Source organism: Aphelocoma coerulescens, chromosome 1 (assembly GCF_041296385.1).
Source record: "Aphelocoma coerulescens isolate FSJ_1873_10779 chromosome 1, UR_Acoe_1.0, whole genome shotgun sequence".
NCBI classification, from domain to species: domain Eukaryota; kingdom Metazoa; phylum Chordata; class Aves; order Passeriformes; family Corvidae; genus Aphelocoma; species Aphelocoma coerulescens.
In genome coordinates this window covers 68383621-68403304 of record NC_091013.1, presented here as the reverse complement: position 1 = coordinate 68403304, position 19684 = coordinate 68383621, and the positions used below count along the sequence as shown (strand labels likewise).

The window sequence follows — 19684 nt, the reverse complement described above, 5'->3', positions numbered from 1 at the left end:
TGGTATGTGCAGGTTCCTAATGAAATGATACAACATATTCTGACATGATGATGTGCAGGGATTAAGTGAAGGTTTGGAAATATCATGGGAACTATCTTCCTAACTCATTTTTGTGTCTTGCTTCTTTTGCTTTTGCATGCACAAAAGAACCAGAGTACTTTTAAAAAGATATGCAGACATCCTCTGATTCCCACTGAATGTACATATTGGTGAAGTAAATGTAAAATGAATGAATTTTTAGTTGTCATGGACACCAATACTCAGGTATTGCCATTTTGAATTCTTTATGAAAGAGAATCTGAATGTCAACATTTCTGGGAGTCATGCACTGCTATTAAACTTCTGTTTCAGTATCTATACCTACTTTTTGAAGAAACCTCTCTATAGAGATACCTGTAGTATGTGTTTAAACACGTAGCTGCCTTTCTCTGTCAGACACGGCTAAAGTTTATTTAAAGTATGCTTTATATATTTCTCATCCTATTACTGAAGAGCACTTCAGAGCACAACTACTGGACTATGTCTATTCAGAAGTAAGAGAAGAAAAAGTTTCACAGAATCTGTGCTAGAAGAGAACATTTTAAATTCTGATACTATCAAACTGTTCAAATTAATCTAATTGAAACTATAAAAAGAGCAGAAACCCAGTAGAACAAAAAAAGATAAGCAGAAATTTGTCTCAGTTAAAAGGTTGTATTTCAGGCTCTTATCTATCACATTACTACTACTGAATATGCTTAAATATTCTCCAGCACACTCACCTCTTTTTGACGGTACTTAATTGCCAGTTTCAATCTTGCAAGATCATTACCACTTTGTTCTTCTATCAAGCTGTTATCATCTCTGTAATTAAGAATAATTTCCAATTCCCTGGAACTCCGTGTCTGATCCAGGAGATCTTTTGCAAATTGCTTGCATTGCCGTGACAGTTCCTCATACTCTGACTTAAACTCATTTTCGACTTTACTCAGTTCTTGCAGCTCCCAGCTCAGTTGAAAAGCGGTGAGGAAAGGATCCTCACTGGACAAAGCAATCAATGATGGGCTCGCCAGAGCCTTGTAGATATTGAGTCTGGACCGAGAGTGGCGGAGGCTGTCCACATCTGAGCTTGAGACACATTCGACGCAGTTACAGCGCACCTCGTGTGGCCGGGGCACAGACACCCCTTTCTGCACAAGGAGCTTTATGATTTCGTAATTGTTGGTGTGGGCAGCCAGAATAATAGGTGTGATATCCGGCGTAAATTCTGAAAACTGCTTGTCCAGAAGCACTGGTGGAACCTGTGAAAGAGGACAAAAACCATTACAGGCCTTCTCATTGAATAGGAGTTACAGAAAATTAAGCTACAAGTGGTTTACCAGGTAATACACTTACTGATGGATCTTTATTTCTGGCCAAAGTTGAAGGAAACACTTCAAACAGAACAATTCAGCTAGCTAAGATAGCGTCTTTCCAGGTAATAAATTGCTATAAACAGGGTGTGATTTTTCATGGAACCTCTTTTATATGTAAACAACCCATGGGTAATGATTCATTCGAGCAAATTATTAGATAAACAAGGAGGAGTTAGACACAAGTGCTCCTCTCTGGTCCCCTGAAGTGAGCAAGATGGAAATGCTCTCTCTCACTGGTTTATCTCAGTTTTATAGGGAAGAAGGAATCATGGGGGCATAACTGTGAATCTCTGAAGCAAGCAATGACCAGGACACAGGCAAATTATATTTATAAAATAAAACAGGCAAGTAAATGAGAAAAAAATGTGTTTTCTTAAAGAGAATGTTGAAAATAAGACTGTGTAGAGAAAAAAAGATACTTGCTGCAAAGAGCTTAGTGTTTTAAGACTCAGTTCTACATTCACCTGCACAAAGAAACATATTCTGTTTATAGGATAACAGCGAAGTTTGTAGGAAAAAAGGTCCCCAGACACCATTTTTAAAGACTCTTCTGATGTGCATTTCTGTATTGTCAGTCTTCTTTATCAGAAAACTGTAAGGTTTTTCATTTTAAGCTTGTTTGTTTATTTTAAACTACCAGGCTCTAAGGTTAAAGTCAAGACAATTCTTTCAATTAGTATGATTATGAATGTAAGTGCAATTAGCCAGTGTCAATCAAAAAATTGGTATTGCTCATCACTTACAGACTGCCTTTGGTCCACAGCTTAATAACCAAGTACAAAACTCAATCCATAGAGCACCACTGATAGGTGCTCTGAGAGATGCTCTTTCAGGAGGAAGAAAAAAGGAAAACATCTGACTCAAAGTTATCTGAATTATAGGGAAATAGATGGCCACTTCAGGGAGAAAAAAATGTTTGATGCAAGTCTCATGACAGCACTATGTCCTCATTGCCAGGTGGAAAAAACACAAGTGGAGTGGGAGTGGTAAAATGGGGTGGAAAGACAAGACTGGAGACCTGGCATTCAGGACAGTAATCACACATCCCTAGGGAAGCAAAACCTGCTGGGCCATAATATACTGCTGACCTTGAGTAGCTGTGCCAGATTCTGAGAGGGTATGTGGAGTCAACAGGCAGAAATCCCTTTTCTCCCTTCCCATGCTCTCAGACATGCATGCTTGGCTTGGCACTGAGTCAGGCTGGCACTGAGTTTGTTTCAGCACAGGACTGAGCTGACACACCCACCCTCATGATCCCATGCGGAGGGAGCAGCTATCCTCACAGGTAGATGTTCACAACCAGTGAACCAAGCAGCTCCTGTGCAATTTCACTTCGGCTTTCTCTATTTTGAGGTACAAACAAAATGGTGTGTGTGCAGACATACAGAGAAACATAGCTTAAATACCACTCATGAGATAAGGAACCCAGATGAGAATATACTGAAGGTACATAGGGGTGGAGGGAACACTTGGATACAAGAGCAAACAGGAGGTCTGTGTGCTGTGCCTGGTCTCAGGACAAAACCCTCAACTTGGACATATGTCTTCCCAGAGGACTCTGTAGCTCTGCCCACACTTCTCTGTCAGGTCTATTCCAGGGTACCTCTGGGACATCTGCCGCCTCCTGGCTGGATGCTGCACCGAGCCCACCTGGGGATGCCCAGGTGCCCAGATCACATCATTATTCCTGTCCAGTGTGAACTGGGGCTTGAAATCCATGTCTGTTTTCTCACCTGTCTTTGGTGTCAGCGCAGAAAGTGAGACCTGTTTCCAACCTCAATTCTTACAGGTTATTGCAGTCTTAGATTTATCGTCTCTTCTACTTACTTATTATATAGGAAAAAAAGAAAACACTGTGTGCATACACACACGTTTCCTGCTCTCTAAATTGCAACTGTAGCCAGTGCTTTTGAGACTAGAAAGAGATAAAAATGGCAGTAGAGATTCAAACTTTGCATTAGTAGAAATGAGATTTTTGGCTATCATAAAACTGGAAAAGGTTTACAGAGTTGTGTTGTGTTGTGACAGTGTCTCCTACAAGCAGTGAGACTCCCCCTCGGCCTCAAGTTCAGGGTACCAGGGAGCGAAGGAGAGAGCTGCAAGGGCAGAAAATTCAAGGACAGAAAGCTGTAACTTCAAACTCACTGACTGCTCAGAGTATAATTCTGTCACTTCACATGTCGCTAGCTTTGTACTTTCTGACAGTACTAAAGTAACATTTGCTTCAAGCCCTGCCAGAACTGAAGGCTATCTTAAACATATTATCAGCTGCAAGCTCTGAAAAATTAAGACACAGCTTCAAACAACATGGCATTACAGTGACTGACTTGTACATGGGGTCCCATTTCCTTAAAAGCTGCTTGCTTTTTCTCATAGCTTATCAAAGCCTTTCATCTTAAGCTAACTCAGACACAAGGCTAATGCACACATTTTGGAATTCATAGCATCAGAATTTACCCAAATATAGAAGTGCTTATTAAATCTTTTCAGCCTTAACTTACAGAAACATTTAAACTTAAAGGGCAAACCCTATGACTTCAACTTTAATTACATAATGAGTTTAACCCCTGACCCTTTACCTCCTATTTTAAGATTTTGTACTAATTTAAACCAAAGAGAGAATATCAAAGTAATAAGGTCAAATTATTCCCTCATCTGAAGTAAAATGAAGTACTTATCTTTGAAGTACTGAGTGCTCTCATGGCATTCAGAAAATTTCAACATTTAACTGTTGACCCAGAGTACTTGCTCTTAAATCATCAGACTTACAATGAATTTTACTTTCAAAGTACTGAAAAATAATTCTCTTAAAGAGAACTAAACCAAATAACCAGCACACACTGATATTAGTCACATATTCTGAAGCTTTGACAGAACACTCTCAGAAAACATACAAGTCTTCCTTAAATCCTGGAAAGCTACTAGGTCTTACAGTCACTGACTGTGACTGTGACTTCCCAAGGCTCAGCAGTGGTGTAACTATATTACGCATTTTGAAGTTAGAGTGCTAAGTTTGAGGCTGCTTAAACTTGGCAAGGTCAAGAAATTTTTGCCTTCTTACATTTTGTTGAAGATTTTCTACTTCAACACTATTTACAGGGGTGAACAAAGAGGTTTGGTGACTGTGTATATTTGTTATGAATGTCTATGTGATTATTAGACAAAAAGAAAACAAAACAGAAAATAAAGGACAGCTCAAAGTCTGAACACTTCCGTGCTCAAGGGCACAAGATTTTTTTGTCCCATTTCCTTTCCCTGCATTCACTTGAAGTAGGAATGAGTCAGTCTGGCTGGGATATCTTTTGGATACCAGGTGGAACAGTCCTCTTCAATGTGTTTATATTCCCTGTATGGTCAGTGTGAAGAGAAGCTCCTTTGCTATGACAGGAAGAGAAATCTAGGTTAAATTAACGCCAGTTAGGTCTGAGACGTCACGACACCAAATGAGAGACTGATTGCTGATGAGCCCTTAGACATCCAGGAAACAGAAAAATACAACAGTCGATTTGGAAATGAATGTAAAACCCATATGTGTCCTTTTCTCCATCTAGATTTTTCATAATAGCTCTCATTACTGCAATATCTCAACAGAGAGACTGAAAACTGCAGTATCCATTTACCTGCTGTTTAAGTGCAAGAGCTCAGAATCTATGGAAATCTATTTCCTTGGGCAAATAGATTGCTTCCCTGGCTCTTGTCTTTGTTTATTTATTTGCAATTATTTTATCTTTTGTTTGTAAAGAAAAGCAAATCCCTCATGGTTTCAGGTAGTTAGGGGAATAAATTTCTGAGTCATGTCCATCATGATAGCATGATTGGAGGAAAAACCTAAAGCAAAAGAAAAAAGAAAATATACGACAGATAAGATGAATACATATGTCATGCAGTACCAGGTTATATATGGAAATTAATATTATAAAAGTGTGTAATCAAAGTCTCAGCTGCTTTAGCACTATTTATCTATAGCTGTCATCAGTCAGACACCTTGAAAATGCTCAACTCTACATTCCTGTACAGCCCACAGCACACGAGTTATCTCTATGCATACACAGTTCCATGCTTTACATTCTGGCTTGTTGAATTCTTCTCTTCTTTGGTTTGCTATTGTTGTATCATTATTGGATCACCTGAAATACATCCTGATTAAGACCATGGAAGTAGTTCCCCCGGGCGGGGTTCAAAAATTCCTCCTACCACAACTCCCTTAACATGGACTAAGTCACTGATAAACATCCAGATACATGGAATAACTTAGAGATATCATGTCAAAATAACTTGAAATCAGTTATCAAAGCACTGGAGGGGTCCTGACAGCCATGCTGAAACTGTCTTCACAAGACCACACAAACAGCAAGACAGCAGTGGTGGCTCCTGATTGTCTGAAAGTGCTTTTTCCCCATCCCAGGGTGCTCACTGTGCATTGTACAGCTGGCAGGCTCTGTGGCCATCAAGCACGTAAGACAGGCAAGTGGATAAAAGTGGCCAAGCTGAGCTCAGGGACAGCATCATTTCCGAGAAGTGTGCGTGTGACACTAACCATGCAACACCAATCTGGTACACTGCCATTGTCTGCTTTCCAGAGGCAACTTCCATGGCCTCCCTGGGAAGGATTCAACTTCTTTATTGTCCTTGAACTTATAACATTTCCTGAAGGTAAGTACCACACTCGTAACCTGCTACTGAAATATTATATTTCATTCGATAATATTCTACCTCCATGTCTATTTTTTTTTCCCCTTTTGTAGGAAACAGATGTATCCACAAAACAAATGTAGGAAACAGGTATGTAACAGATGTAGCAAACAGATGCATCCAGGGGTCTTAGGCACTGTAAATTGACTAACAAGAATCTGAGGACTAAATGTAAATATTTTAGTAATATTGTATCTTCTTAAGAATGCATACTTTCATAAGACTTAATTCATATTGTGTCCTTTAACATTTTCATATCCACATTTTACCTCAGTGCTGGCAAGGTGTTTAATGCTTGTCTTCCAGATTTCTTTTCTCTGGAGTCTAATGCAATTCCAGTTATGCATTGAAGCCAGGTAGGTATAGCAAAAAATAATAATTAAAAATCAGATATTTTCTTGTGGACATTTTTAAACAAAATATTCCAGATTATATTTGTATGTATCTTGAAATGTTCCTTTATTCCTATATTTTCTTATAATCTAAGAGGGGCCAATTCCATATTTTTTCCAGATTAAATTCTTGTGATTATACTATATGATTACGACAATTCTAACTATTAATCTTACAAAATGTCCCTAATATTTTCTTATGAAACTATTATATTTAATGTCATCCAAGAAAGATGTCTAGCAGAAATGAGCTCTGACAAGCAATCCAAGATATATATCTAATTTTATATAGCTGAAATTGCGTAAGGTAAACACTCCCCTTAGCACAGGGCTCAACAAAATTTATTCTTCAGACACAAGCCATGTGCTAGCTAGCTCAAAATGTGATTTATTGTGCTATCTCATGCTGATACTGACCCACAGCTAACCATGGCTCGTGTCTCCTAACTTGCACTGCTGGGATACAAGACAGGTATTTTTCAAAAGTACTGCATTCATAATTTTGGCCAGTTGTCCAGGATGTGTGAAAAGAGGGCATGAACAGTTAATGCTGAACATGTTACCTTAGGAGCTTGCTTTTAGTCTGTCTCCTACTGGTAAGGGGGGAAAGGTGACATTTTTGCCTCTGTGTAAAACCTTCTCAATGTATATCACATGTCATAATGTATTTCCGAGGCTCAGGCCTAAATGCCCTCATTTGGTGCTAATACAAATTACTGTTAGGAAAGGATATCTTCCCCCCACCGAGAATAGTGTTTTATGTAACATCATGTCCATTTATTTTGGTGAAAATTTACTTTCAGCTTTGCTGGGACATGACTGGAACAGGGATGTTTGTTGTAATACAAAATCCCTGTCACATTTAAGGAGGCTTCAGTGCTTGCCTTTTTACGAGTCTGTGAATTTTGAAAAATTAATTTTACAAGTTGGAGTTATTTTCATACAAATTTTTCCAAGCACAAGCTGAGTTTTCAAAACCTTGGATGTGTTTGTTTTTTTTTTATCAGCTACACTTAACCTATCCTAAGATGTTAGCTTTTTAATGCTTGTTCATGCTCATCTTATTACTACTGAACCAATTTGTGTGTCACAAAAGTCACAGCATGGACTGATCACTTCCAGTCTCCATGACAGCCACATTGCACAAAAAGCACTAATGTAACACATTAAGGAAAAGAATTTGACCAATCTGTTCCTAAAGCTCTGCAGTGGTGGGTGGATATGTCACACCATTTCCTCACAATGTTTCTGATACTTCATGTGTTTTACCTTTGTGCAGTTTAAGCCCATAAATTCATGTTCTGTGAAATGTGGATACAGAGACTATTTTATTTCTTTGCTTAGCTTCTGTTTTCTAATTTTTCATTCAGACTTTCCTTATAGGGGCTGGAACAAGATAGTCTTTAAGGTCCCTTTCAGACCAGGCCGTTCTGTGATTCTACAATTCTATGATCTGTGCTCATTCTGATGTGATCAAATGAGATACTGACTTTTGAACAGTAATATGGTATTGTCCAGTCTTTTTATGCTAGTCTTGTTTTAATATTCCCTGCAGAACTGTTATCTTAGTTGTTTTCAATTCCAATACATACTTGGTTGATTATTTCTGCTCTACTTAGAACCTTAAATTTTTTCTTAATGAACTGTTTTATTTTTTACAGAAATAATTTCTTGCTTGCCAAAACCTGAATTCTAATTGTGTCTTGCAACAGCCTTGAGATCCCCACATTTCTGATGCCTACAGAATTAACACGCCCTGTATTTAATCTAAAATGTCATGAATAATTGCACTGATAGGGATAGACCCCTGCAGGACTGCTCATTTCATCCCTCTGTTGAATTCATACATCCTGTTTCACCAAGTACTGTTGGCAACTACTGTGAGTGTGGTTTTCTTAGGCTGTATTTTGAGTGACAGTTTATGGAATCTTACAAATCTCGAGCTATATGATATGTAATGCTTTTCCCCAACATACAGAGCTTGCTACCTGGTGATGAATGATAATTATATTGTTATGACAAGATTTGTTCCTGACAAATCTTGCTAGACTGCTATTCATGTCTATATTTTCTTCTAGGTGCTTACAAGCAGAATGACTATTTTCTTCAAGATAGTCCCTGCTGTAAAAAACTATAGGTTTCTTTTAGTTGAAAAAGGAGAATAGAGAATGGTAAGAAAATACTGTAAAATGAATTGATAACAGCTTCCAGACAGAAGCAGAGGAAAAGATACTGGATTTGATAGATTTATGGCATAAATCTGTTGGGTGGGACTGATGTCAAAGGACTTCAGGGCTTTATTTCTCTCTCTCTTTTTTTTTTATTTCTCCTCCCTGTATCTCTGAAAGAACTCTGATCCAAAATACTGCCTGTACACAAAACTGCTCTTTTCCAATTAATGTTTTCCTGTGAGCATTATTAGTGAATGGATGTGCTGTTTCATCAGTCAATGACAGTAGCTTGAGCAAGGGTGGGAAATTGCTTAAATTAAACACTCAGTAGAAGTGTCTACAGGATATTTAGATATTTCTAACAGGTTATTTAGAATTTGTTTTCTGTTATGGAATTTACACTTGCTCTCTCACCACATATCATTTTTAAACAGGTAAAGGAGTGTTTCCAGTAAGAGTTCTGGGCATCGCTTGACTGATCATAATGAGGAGTGACAAGCAAATGTTGTTTTCACTCAAGGGACAGTGAAAGAAGAAAAGTAAAATGGTTTGGGAAATCATGAGACCTGAGAAAGAAGAAAGATCTTATTATGGAAAGGATTAAAGGGGAACTTAAATTATTTTTCCATCATAATATAGCTCATATATACTTCTCTCACAGTTTGCATGGTGAGTAAAGCCAATACTGAAATGTCCTGAATGTTCAAAGTAGATCTAGTGGGGTCCTTCCCATCTGAATTTTAAAATGGATGCATAGATACTTTTCTCAAACACAGAATGGTTCATAAAGACAAAATCATTTCAATGAATCTTAGGTCTGATGTTCTATTTGCTGAGAAACCTCTGGTCTCCGGTCTGATTAGTAAAATGTGGAAAAGCTCTTGCTCTCCTGTGTTTGTTTTTCTTGTCCCAAAATGGCTCCAACAGTCAGCTAGAGAGGTGAAAAGAACCCGGCTTGCTTTGGCAATGAGGTCTTCAGGGAAATGTCAGAAAAAAAGGAGTTCTTAGAATCTAAGCAGGATCATTTGTTTATCCCTGAGCTTCCTATATCTAGAAACAAGAAAAGGTGTCACACTGGCTACGGAATTATAAACATGGTTTTTGAAAGGAGCTTTTTCAGAAAAAAACAATAACAGATTGGTGGCCTCCCTTGGTATCAACAAACTCCTTAGGAGATACAAGTGTCTCAGAGGGTGGGAATTAGCTAAGCTTCTTTGCAGCTGATTACAATTATTTAACATTGCAAAGTAATTTGTGATCTCTTCATGGCTGGGAAGTAAATTTCATGTTTGAGAAAGTTAAAAGGGTTATACTCACAAAGAACAAAGTGGGAAACAGGCAAATTTGCATAACAATTACAGAGAAATGTTTTCTCTATTTTAAAAATGTGAAGATAAAGGAATACAAAAGATTATGGCAGGGACAAAGAAACCTGTATCTTCAGAGGATGCAGAGGAATTTCATAGTAAACTGTTTCATAAGTAAATTATTCCCAGTATGTTATTCAGTGGCTTGTTATTTAGCAGCATACTGTAACTTTCCCATATTGAACCGTACTGTAATTTTCCCATATTTCACAGATGCAAAACAGGACATTTTTTCTGAAGTATACAGAGGAGACCAAGGCTTACACATCTACACTAGCATATGCTGGGAATGAAATACACATTTGAGAAGCAAAGGATGAAAACTGCATTTTATTGCAGGTTGATGGTATTCTCAGCTGGGTTCAACTCCTTAACAATAGACACTTTAAGATCCCCCCTGCATACAAGAATCAATTGAGCAATCCTGCTGCTTAAGAAGTTTTGGAAACATGTAAATAAACAAGAGAAGATTGCTAGAAATAAAAATATCCCCTTTGAATTCCCACTGCAAAGAGATCAAAGGAGAAACATGCATCATTATAACCTGTCCTACACAGTGAGAGACCAGGGGCAGAACAGTTAGTTAGAGGTGTTTAAGGGCACATTGCTAGAAAGGAGCCTTTGAAACTGATGCCAGGGGGAATGGATTGGTTCAAACCCCTTATTACTCCTTGTTTCAAGTTAGGCTTATCTTGGTATTGTATTCCCTTTGAGTTTACCAATTTATTGGATCTTGATCTGTACAGATCTTACACATGGTGCATCCATGCATAAAGAGGTATTCCTAATGTGTTTCAGAAGCATATGTAAGTATATTTTTACTAAATTTAGGGCATGGTAGTAAGCAGAGACTTAATAAGCAAAGGTCTAAATGAGCAAAGAGCAGGGAAGAGAAATTTAATCTTATCAGCCAGATTGCTTGTACTTACAGTAAACGTCCTAAAACAAGTTGGTAGCAAATAAAATGGTGGCAAACTTTTTCCCTTTTCTGCAAATATTCAGCTGTATCTCAGCAGTACATAATATGAAATGTTAGGATTTGAGGATAGATATTTCAGGTTTCTCTTTTTTTTTTTTCCTGCCAGAAGGCCTCACACACTGTGACAAGCCAGCAAACTTAGATAATATTTTATTAACAACTCTCCGTAGTGTTTTAGTAGCTGAGTTGAAAGGGGAACTAATTTTGCCTCCTGCCAATCTGGGGTGAAGATATGAAAGATATGGATCCTGGCACGAGTATAAAGTACAATTAGAACACTTCTGTCAGCACAGTATGTGACATACATATCCTCTATCCAGAAAACAGTTGGTAAATTGACAAGCTAAATTGGTAGTCTCCTAAGACAAGTAAGCCCCTGTTATCACATTAATAGGCTTTGTCAGTCAGTCCATTGTGACTTTTGAATTTGTTGGATTGCTCCAGCTGGATGTTAACATGAAGGAATATTAGAAATATTAAATTCCTGTAAGTTTCCCAAAAGAGATGGATGTTTGAGATCTGAGGAGAATTCTGGAGTTATGAGCACAGCTATGTTACTAGACACCAGAGAATTCATACAAAAACAGGATACTCTAAGTGCATCAGCCTCTTCAAATCTTTGATGAATGTTCATAACATCAAAAAGAGGAAATTCAATCATGATGCATATAGCTATTTGGAAATCAGATTTCATAAATTTCACTGCTTACAGAGCAATTTGACAAGGGATGCCCTGTGACACAAGCGAAGATAACGGTGGTGTGTGGAAGGCCACATATGAGCAAGCTTCCTGACAACGGCATGTTTCTGTTTTGTAAATTTTCCTAGGGTTTTCCCATGGCTGAAGGTTTGGAAAGCCATTTGGTTTATAGATTATTATGTATGACTGCATGTTTGACTCTCAAGGACTAATGAAAAAGTCTTTCAAATTCTACTCTTGCATACAACTTCTTTATGAAGTATTTCCACAGGCAAGTTCAAGGTAACTGCATTTGAGCACAGTGGCTCCTCATAGACAAAGAAGAACTCCAGAATAGTGGCTCTTTGAAAATATATTTCAGTGGACCACTGTACAGCATTGGATTGCCTGGAGGTTTGTGTCCATCAGAAACTGCTATGACTTGAGTTTCTTTCAACAGTAGGTGGTCCTGTTCCTAAAATCTTTCCTGGGTTTCTGCACTGTGCACTGTCAGAAAGAGGATATGTTGCAGAAGAACCTACTGGATGGTATTTATCTTCAGACTTAAACACCTAATTATAGCTCTATATGTGAATCATGTTTTTAAGCTCCTATTATACCCAGGAAGATCTAGGGTTCGTCTCAGTTGCCCACAGGTTCTGTGACATAACTCCAAGGCCACAACACATGTCTCACAGATATTCTAAGATGCTTCACATTTCACTTGCCCACTACATGTGAGCTACTGAGCTGGGCCCCTGGTTGATGTAGTGAGTGGAGTCCAGGGAAGCCTTTTTCTTAGCTTACAGCAGACGTGTATTTGGTCAGCAAACCCTCTTGCTCATCACTGACCTTACTGGGACCTCAGCTATCTGGCTTATATGTGAGCAGTAAATGGACTGATTCAAACAGCATTTTACCATTTAAGACACTCCAGAGAATGAGAGAGATCTACACAGATATGACATGAGACCTACTGGAGGGTCTGCGCTTTGCAGCACAGGCAGGGGACAGGGAGGACACATCTCTGCACAGACTCTGAACTCCACTGCTACCTTGCCTTCAGCTTCAGGCATCTGAATGAGGGGCTGATTTCCACCCCCCTACATCCATGTATTTGTATACACACATTTATATATAGCATATATTTATACAGAGCACAGATCTCAAGCTGCTGTATCAAGGGCAAAAACACTAATTGTTCCCTCAGAGGCTGCTCTAGGCAGAAGAGATATTGGTTTGTTTATACTGCTCCTTTAATGTTATAAATTTGTTAACTTCCCAAGTTAAATTGCATCACCAAATGTACAAATAATTGGCAATGGGGATTTCTAGACCTTAGAAGACAAGACTACCTCAGTTTAAAAAGCTTCTGTTTGTTGAACCTCTTGGTCTTAACAGATTTATAATACTGGCCTCAGAGCTGATTTTCAGGCACTGAAACTTCTTTTCAGGCACTGAAAGACTATTAAAATCTTTAGATGAAACTATCTTTCCAGTTGATGAGTTGTAAGGAGGTGAAAGCAGGTAGGTTTGGCGAAAAGGATGCCAGCCATGGATTGTGAAGATGACCGTACAGGACTACTGACTGCAGAAGGCAGAGATTTTGGACATTTTATTTTTTAATTTGTATGCTGTCCCTATTCTGATGGTAAATTTGGGTGAGTGCTGTAAAGTGGGCCTCAAAAATCATAAAAAGATGGGAAAAGAAATCAGTGCAGAAAATGTGACTTCTGGAGGAGAAATCTAACTTTTCCACAGACCTTATTTTTTAATTAACTTTCTAAAGAGTTTGAGGTGTGTTTTTTTTTTAAAGGGTTTGATTTATTCTAGATTTTCAAATATTTTTGCTAATCTGCACACATCTCGCCATGGTAGGAAAGTACTTTCATTTCTATCATGAGCTTAAAGCAAGAAATATGAAAAAGGCCAGCAAGTAATGACAGAAAAGTACTTAATCTTCATGAATCTGTAACACTTCGAGTTTAGAAGTTTGATTAACCAGTCGTCTTTAAAATAAATCTGTATTTGTCATCACCAAAATTTTCTGGATTTCTGCAAACTGCTAAAACAGAGGATTAGATTCATAGATGGGGAAAGTCATCCTCAATAACACTACCTTTCAGGAATCTATCTGTAAGGATCCTGCAAGTAAGAATTTTTTTTATAATGCCAGTAAAAATTGGCTCATCATTTTGTACTGGTCAAGAAACTGCCATGTTTCCCCATATTTTGGCATTCATCTTTTGCTACTGCTTCAACTTCAGAATATTATGATTTAGCATTTGTTACAAGGTAATGGGTGCATATTGTAGAACACATTGCCTACCTCAATATTGAAATTGCTAGCAGCTCTGTTTGATGGCACAGGCATACCAGCTTCTGGAGCATTTCTTTAGTAATTGTCACAGGTTTTTCTACTCATCCACCCACCTTAGCTCTGATGCATATAAACACAGACAGTTTGGGTTTATTGCCAAGACATAATGACATTTATGTGCAGCTTTTTTTGAACTTGAAAACAGCCAGCACCCTCTAAAAATCCAAGAACAATACTTGTGTAAATTCTTATCTCCATCTCATATGCAATTAGTCAGCTCCACCTTTACAGTGCACCTGTGCTACATGTTGTTCTCATGTGCCCAAATGGTTATATGAAAGACTGAATATGTGGATAAGCTACTCTATCTATTTCGTCCATAAAATGAAATATCCCCGACAAAACCTCTCCCATTCATCTGTCTATCAACATGCCAGAAAATTCTAAGTAATCAGTTGCCACTGGGAAAAAAATACTCAGCTGCCCACTCAAGCAGCTAGCAGTGGGAAGAAACAACTTTTTGTCCTTACGTTCCACTCCAAGAATGTGTACTTCAAGCCCGACAAAGTATCTCTGCAATGTCTTCTCCATACTCATTAGTAGCTAGACTGTCATTAATCAGAACATTCAAAAAACTCATTTAGTTCATAAACTTCTGTGGCAGACATTTTCAAAACAAAAATGATACTTGAATTGATCTCAACAAAGAATATCCCACAAGAGATTGTGACTGGTATTTGGCAAAGACTGGAGAAAGAGGTTTAGATAAGAAAACTACCAGGCATCATACAGTGCTCATAAAACCTTTCCTTCTGCCCCCTCTTGATCAATATAACTCCCAGTTCAGTAACCAGGGGAAAATTTGAAACAGCATCAAAAAAACATCAGGTTTAACATTTACATAGTCTGTTGCAGGCATGCTGGGCCTACAACCTGTACACGTTCCCTGGTCTTCTCTATGATGGCCCACTGTTACCAGGAGGAAGTACAACCCTGACATAGGAGCTTTCCCACATACACCATTGGGCTGTGTGGCAATGTAGGACAGGGAAAATGATATCCCATGAGGCTTGGAAAGAAAACAATGGGCCAAAGCTGCCTAAATGCTCTGCACGCATTAAGAGAGACTGATACTGAAGCTGGATTACAAGTGCAGCTCCAAAGAAGAGCACTGGCTTCATCTCAGGACCCTGGGACTCCTCAAAGGGCAATTTCAAGAAGTCTAAAGATACTAAGAGACATGAAAAGAACAGAGCGGGTGATGTGGCTGCATGTAAGGAATTTCCTAGGAGACAGGAGCTCTGTCAGGCCTGATAGGAGCTCTGTCAGAAGAGCAGCATTTATGCTGCCAGTATTTCAGGAATGGAAAATGACTCTTCAGGCTCTCTGCTACTTTCATGATGTTCCCTGACTTTTCACTTTTAGAATTTTTATCTGTTTCTGGGAATGCTGCCAGACTGAAGGCACTTACCCTGAGAAGCTGTCCAGCCTTGTCATCCGTATCCTTTCAAGATAGCTTAGGTGAGTGCCTGAACATCCAGAGAGAAGTCTGTTCCACTGGCCTAGAAACTATACTGCACAACATCCTTGACACTTCCTCACACAGGACCATTCCCTCATCCTGGCTGTTCTCTTACAGTCTTTCATTCTCTCCAAAACTACATAGCAACACTGGTAAAAAAAAAAATCAATGTTGAGACACGTTTTGGCATATAATCAGTCACTGTTTTTTTCTGATGAGAAGTGCATCAGTAGATTCAAGTGAAAGACAACTTGTATTGTTGTCCTTTTCTACCTTCCCACACTTCAAATAATTATCAATCAGATACATGCATTGATATTTATAAAATATAACTTGAGCCTTTGACAGTAAAACAATGCCCTTTCTCTCCCTACCTCCCAAAACGTCCCATGATAGCAAGCTTTCCTACCAATCACCTGGTAACTCTTCCTGTCCAAGAGTTCACAAGGGCTGTAAGCACACTGAATAGCACATAACTACCAGGGCGTTCCTGAATTCACATCTGGTTTGTAAGATGTCAGAGCTGCCATCTTCTTACACGTGACTTCTCACCTCACGCATCTCTTCCAGATGCCATTCCTTATAACAGCACAAAACCTCAGCTTGCTGTGGTTACCCCCCACAAAACTTTCCGTCCTTTCCATTCTTTCCCTACAGATAAAGGCTAGAACATACCATACCTAAAGTCTACCTTGACCAGAGAGAATACTAAAGACGTCCCTACACATTGATGAGGAAGGGCTGCTCACAGTCTGTCTGAAGACAAAACGGCAACCGAAATGCTGAATCTTTCAGTTCTTCAGAAATGTCTCTATATTTAAAGTTTCAGAGGTTTGGGTTTTTGTCTCTTCTAATAAATATTTTTTCCCAAATATTTAGACAACATAATGAACTCAGCCTTTCTTAGGCCTTTGAGAAATTGCCAGGAAAATCCATGAAACCCAACAATAAAAAGTTGTATATGCCATGGACTTGCATTTTTAGAGGCCAACATGTTGACAAGCTGAAACCTGGCTTCCTGGCTTGACTTCGGCAGAGTAAGTAGAGGCAGGGCATTTGCATATGGTAGTTCATGATGTGACTTTACTGCTTGTCCTGGGAGAGAAAAAGGGCTCTGAGTGTTGTAGCATGTGGATATAGCTTATTTTTAGCTTGCTACTTCCAGCACTATGCCAGTGATTTCTACTTTTCTCTGCATGTGAGCCAGGCACATATCACAGCGATGCCTCCCTGTCCCAAAGTTCTCCTTCCTCTAGCAATTCCCTTGTGTTTGCAAATGCCAGTCTGGCATTAGTTCAGTCTTTTTTTCACACATCTGCAGAAATCTATCCCTGGAGCACTCACCCATTAAAAATACCCTCAGGTATTCCAAGACTGACATGTAATAGGGAACAGAAGGCATAAAAGCACTGCCATGTGCTTTTTTTTGCTAGTCAGGCAATGCTGTAAACACTGCAGTCAGGTTCCCAAGCCCTAAAGCAAGTCTCTCAGCTAATACAATGCTACATGGATTCAAGTCTAGTAACTGAGATTTCAGCTTCACTTACGTGATTTGCAGCCTTAGAAGGCAGCTACACCTCTGCTTCAGTCTTCCCTGAATATATATGAATATCTAGATAGTCAATCACCCAGCTAATGATCAATGACTGGATTCCTTAAGCAGTATAGCATAATATAATTTAGATAAAGGTATTAATTTTTTTATTCTACCTAACCCTCAGCCCATCTGTGGATGCTGCATGCAATTTAACAAGACAAAAATGTTTTCTGAAGACACTAAATTTAAAAGAACAACTTTTTTCCCCCTCTTAATTTGGCATTCAGCTATCCATCAGGGTAAGCAACAAGTGGCTTGGCAGATAATTCAGGACATATGGCTCCGAAGAATGGTAATTTAAAAGTACTTGGACAAGTTTCCTCAACTCATTCACATTAATTTGTGCTATTCTCTTTTACTTGTGCTCTAGCAGCTGGTACAGCTAAAAAAGTATAGAAAATATAATGAATATAATGCAAGTGACAAAAAAAAACCCCTTTTCCAGAGTTGGATTAATGTATAGTGCAAAAGTTTCACTCAAAAACTGAGTAACAGAAGAAGTTCAAAGACAATTCAAAACTCTTAAACATACATGCCTCATCGGTAGTCACCAGGTGGCACTAGATGTATCCATATACTGATAATAAGGTTAAAACCATTGCAACCTATGGGGTCTTTGAAATGCTGAGCACATCACATATCAGGTAGAGCCCTGAAGCTGAATGATCAGTAGACTAGAGAGTTTAGATCTAACTTTAACAAAATGTGAACATTGTTTTATAGTTTGAAGTTTGGGGGGGGGGGGGGGGGGGTGCTGTTTGTTTGTTTTATTGGGGTTTTGTTAGGGTTTTTTCTTATTGGGGTTTTGTTTTGGATGGGGTTGGTTTTTGTTCTGTTTTGGTGGAGGTTTTTTTTGTTTGGTTTTTCTTCTTTTTTATTGTTTTATTGTTTTTTGTTTCTTTTAGGAGAAAGTGTAAATTGAGATTCAGTGGCATCTCCTAATTTGGAGATGTTGCTTATAAAACTTTTCCATGCAAAAAATGCAAAAACATATTATTTTAACTATATGCACTGCTTCTTGGTCAGAATTAACATATTGTTACATTTTCCCCATTTTCTTTTGCAACACTTAAATTTTTAAAGAATTAAATTTTGGAGGACAACCAGTTCTTTTAAAAGATACGTCAGCAGTCCTGAAGAATGGTAGCTTTCTGTTGATACAAGAGGACATTTTCTTCTAGCTTTCTGACATTGACAATGAGCACTTGACTTATATAAGAAATTCTATGCTTAAAAATGATTTAATTTTACAAATATAGCTACATTATTATATGAGGTGAAGCTGAAATTAGCTATGCATCATACATAGGATATTATCTCATGAATATAAAAAAATAGTGAGAGCCAATTCACTTTCTTGTGAATCATATCAGTTTTTTCCCAGAATTTGAATGTTCATAACTTTTATCACTAATGAAGTATTTGGGAAACTGTTTTTTGTGCTTGAAAGTATTTAGCAAAGTTTTTTTCTTTTTATTATTATCTGTCTCCTGTTCATAACTTTTATCACTAATGAAGTATTTGGGTAACTGTTTTTTGTGCTTGAAAGTATTTAGCACGGCTTTTTCTTTTTATTATTATCTGTCTCCTGTAGAAATAAAACTTTTAAGCAGGGACCAAAAAAAAAAAAACAAAAAAGGTGAAATCTTGACCTCCCTGAATCGATGGTAAAACTCCCACTAACTTCAAGGGGCCAGGATTTTACCACACATGACCAGATTCATAAAAAGAAGGAAAAGCAAACAGCCAAAGATAATATGTTATTAAAAGCATTGAATCTGAAAATGAATCATTGTCTAAGTAATATGTTAAATATTTACAAATACCAGTAATCAAAAAAGTAAAGTTGTAGTTTGAAATAGTTTCAAAAGAAACTTGAATGAAAAAAAAAAACTGGAGGAGGAAAAAAGTATGCAATAAAAGTATGTAAAAAGCATATCATTCTGAGTATCCAGATTTTATATCTTTAGCCCATTGGAATGATTGTTCAGCCAGAAGGTACTTTATTATTATACTAAATTCATAGTGGCATTACTGCAAAAACGTCATTGGCATTTACATTCTCTTCAGCATGCCATGTTTGTAAAAATGAACCAGTGTGATTATCAGTGTATTATTACACACAGGACACCCATAGAAGCTTAATTGTTGTTGTGCCTACAACAGAGAACACATGTAAGCAACCTGTTGGTTGAAAAGCCATTTTTGTTAAGCACTGGCTTGCAAGCAGTGCCTGCAGTGGCAACGGGCAAACCTAGCCTTGTACAGACACAAAAGGAGATGTCTCTGTTCAAATGGTTCATGATTATTCTTCACACTTTACAGTAAGACCCGCAGCAAATGCAACCAGGAAAACCAAAAAAGAGCAGGAGGAGCAGCACTCTTCACATCAGCCAGCGTGCAGTCTGGCACTGAAGCAACATGCTTATGCTTCACCACAGACACCTAACCTCTGGACTGGAGCAAAGCAGTTTGTGGATAATTTAACATGGTAGTATTCACACAAAAAGTAAGCCTATCTTTTTTCTGCTATAGCATGAAGCTCACCTAATACAAGTTTTACTGTTTGTA

At 38.2% G+C, this 19684-nt stretch overlaps 1 protein-coding gene across 1 annotated transcript in view; it reads right to left on the bottom strand.

Moving 5' to 3' along the window:
• Positions 1–19684, bottom strand: part of TRPC4 (transient receptor potential cation channel subfamily C member 4) — a 133598-nt gene that overhangs the window by 61076 nt on the left and 52838 nt on the right. Inside the window, exon 3 of the mRNA XM_069011898.1 lies at positions 762–1280. Coding sequence (XP_068867999.1) covers positions 762–1280 — 519 coding nt within the window. The remainder of the gene's footprint in view (positions 1–761; positions 1281–19684) is intronic.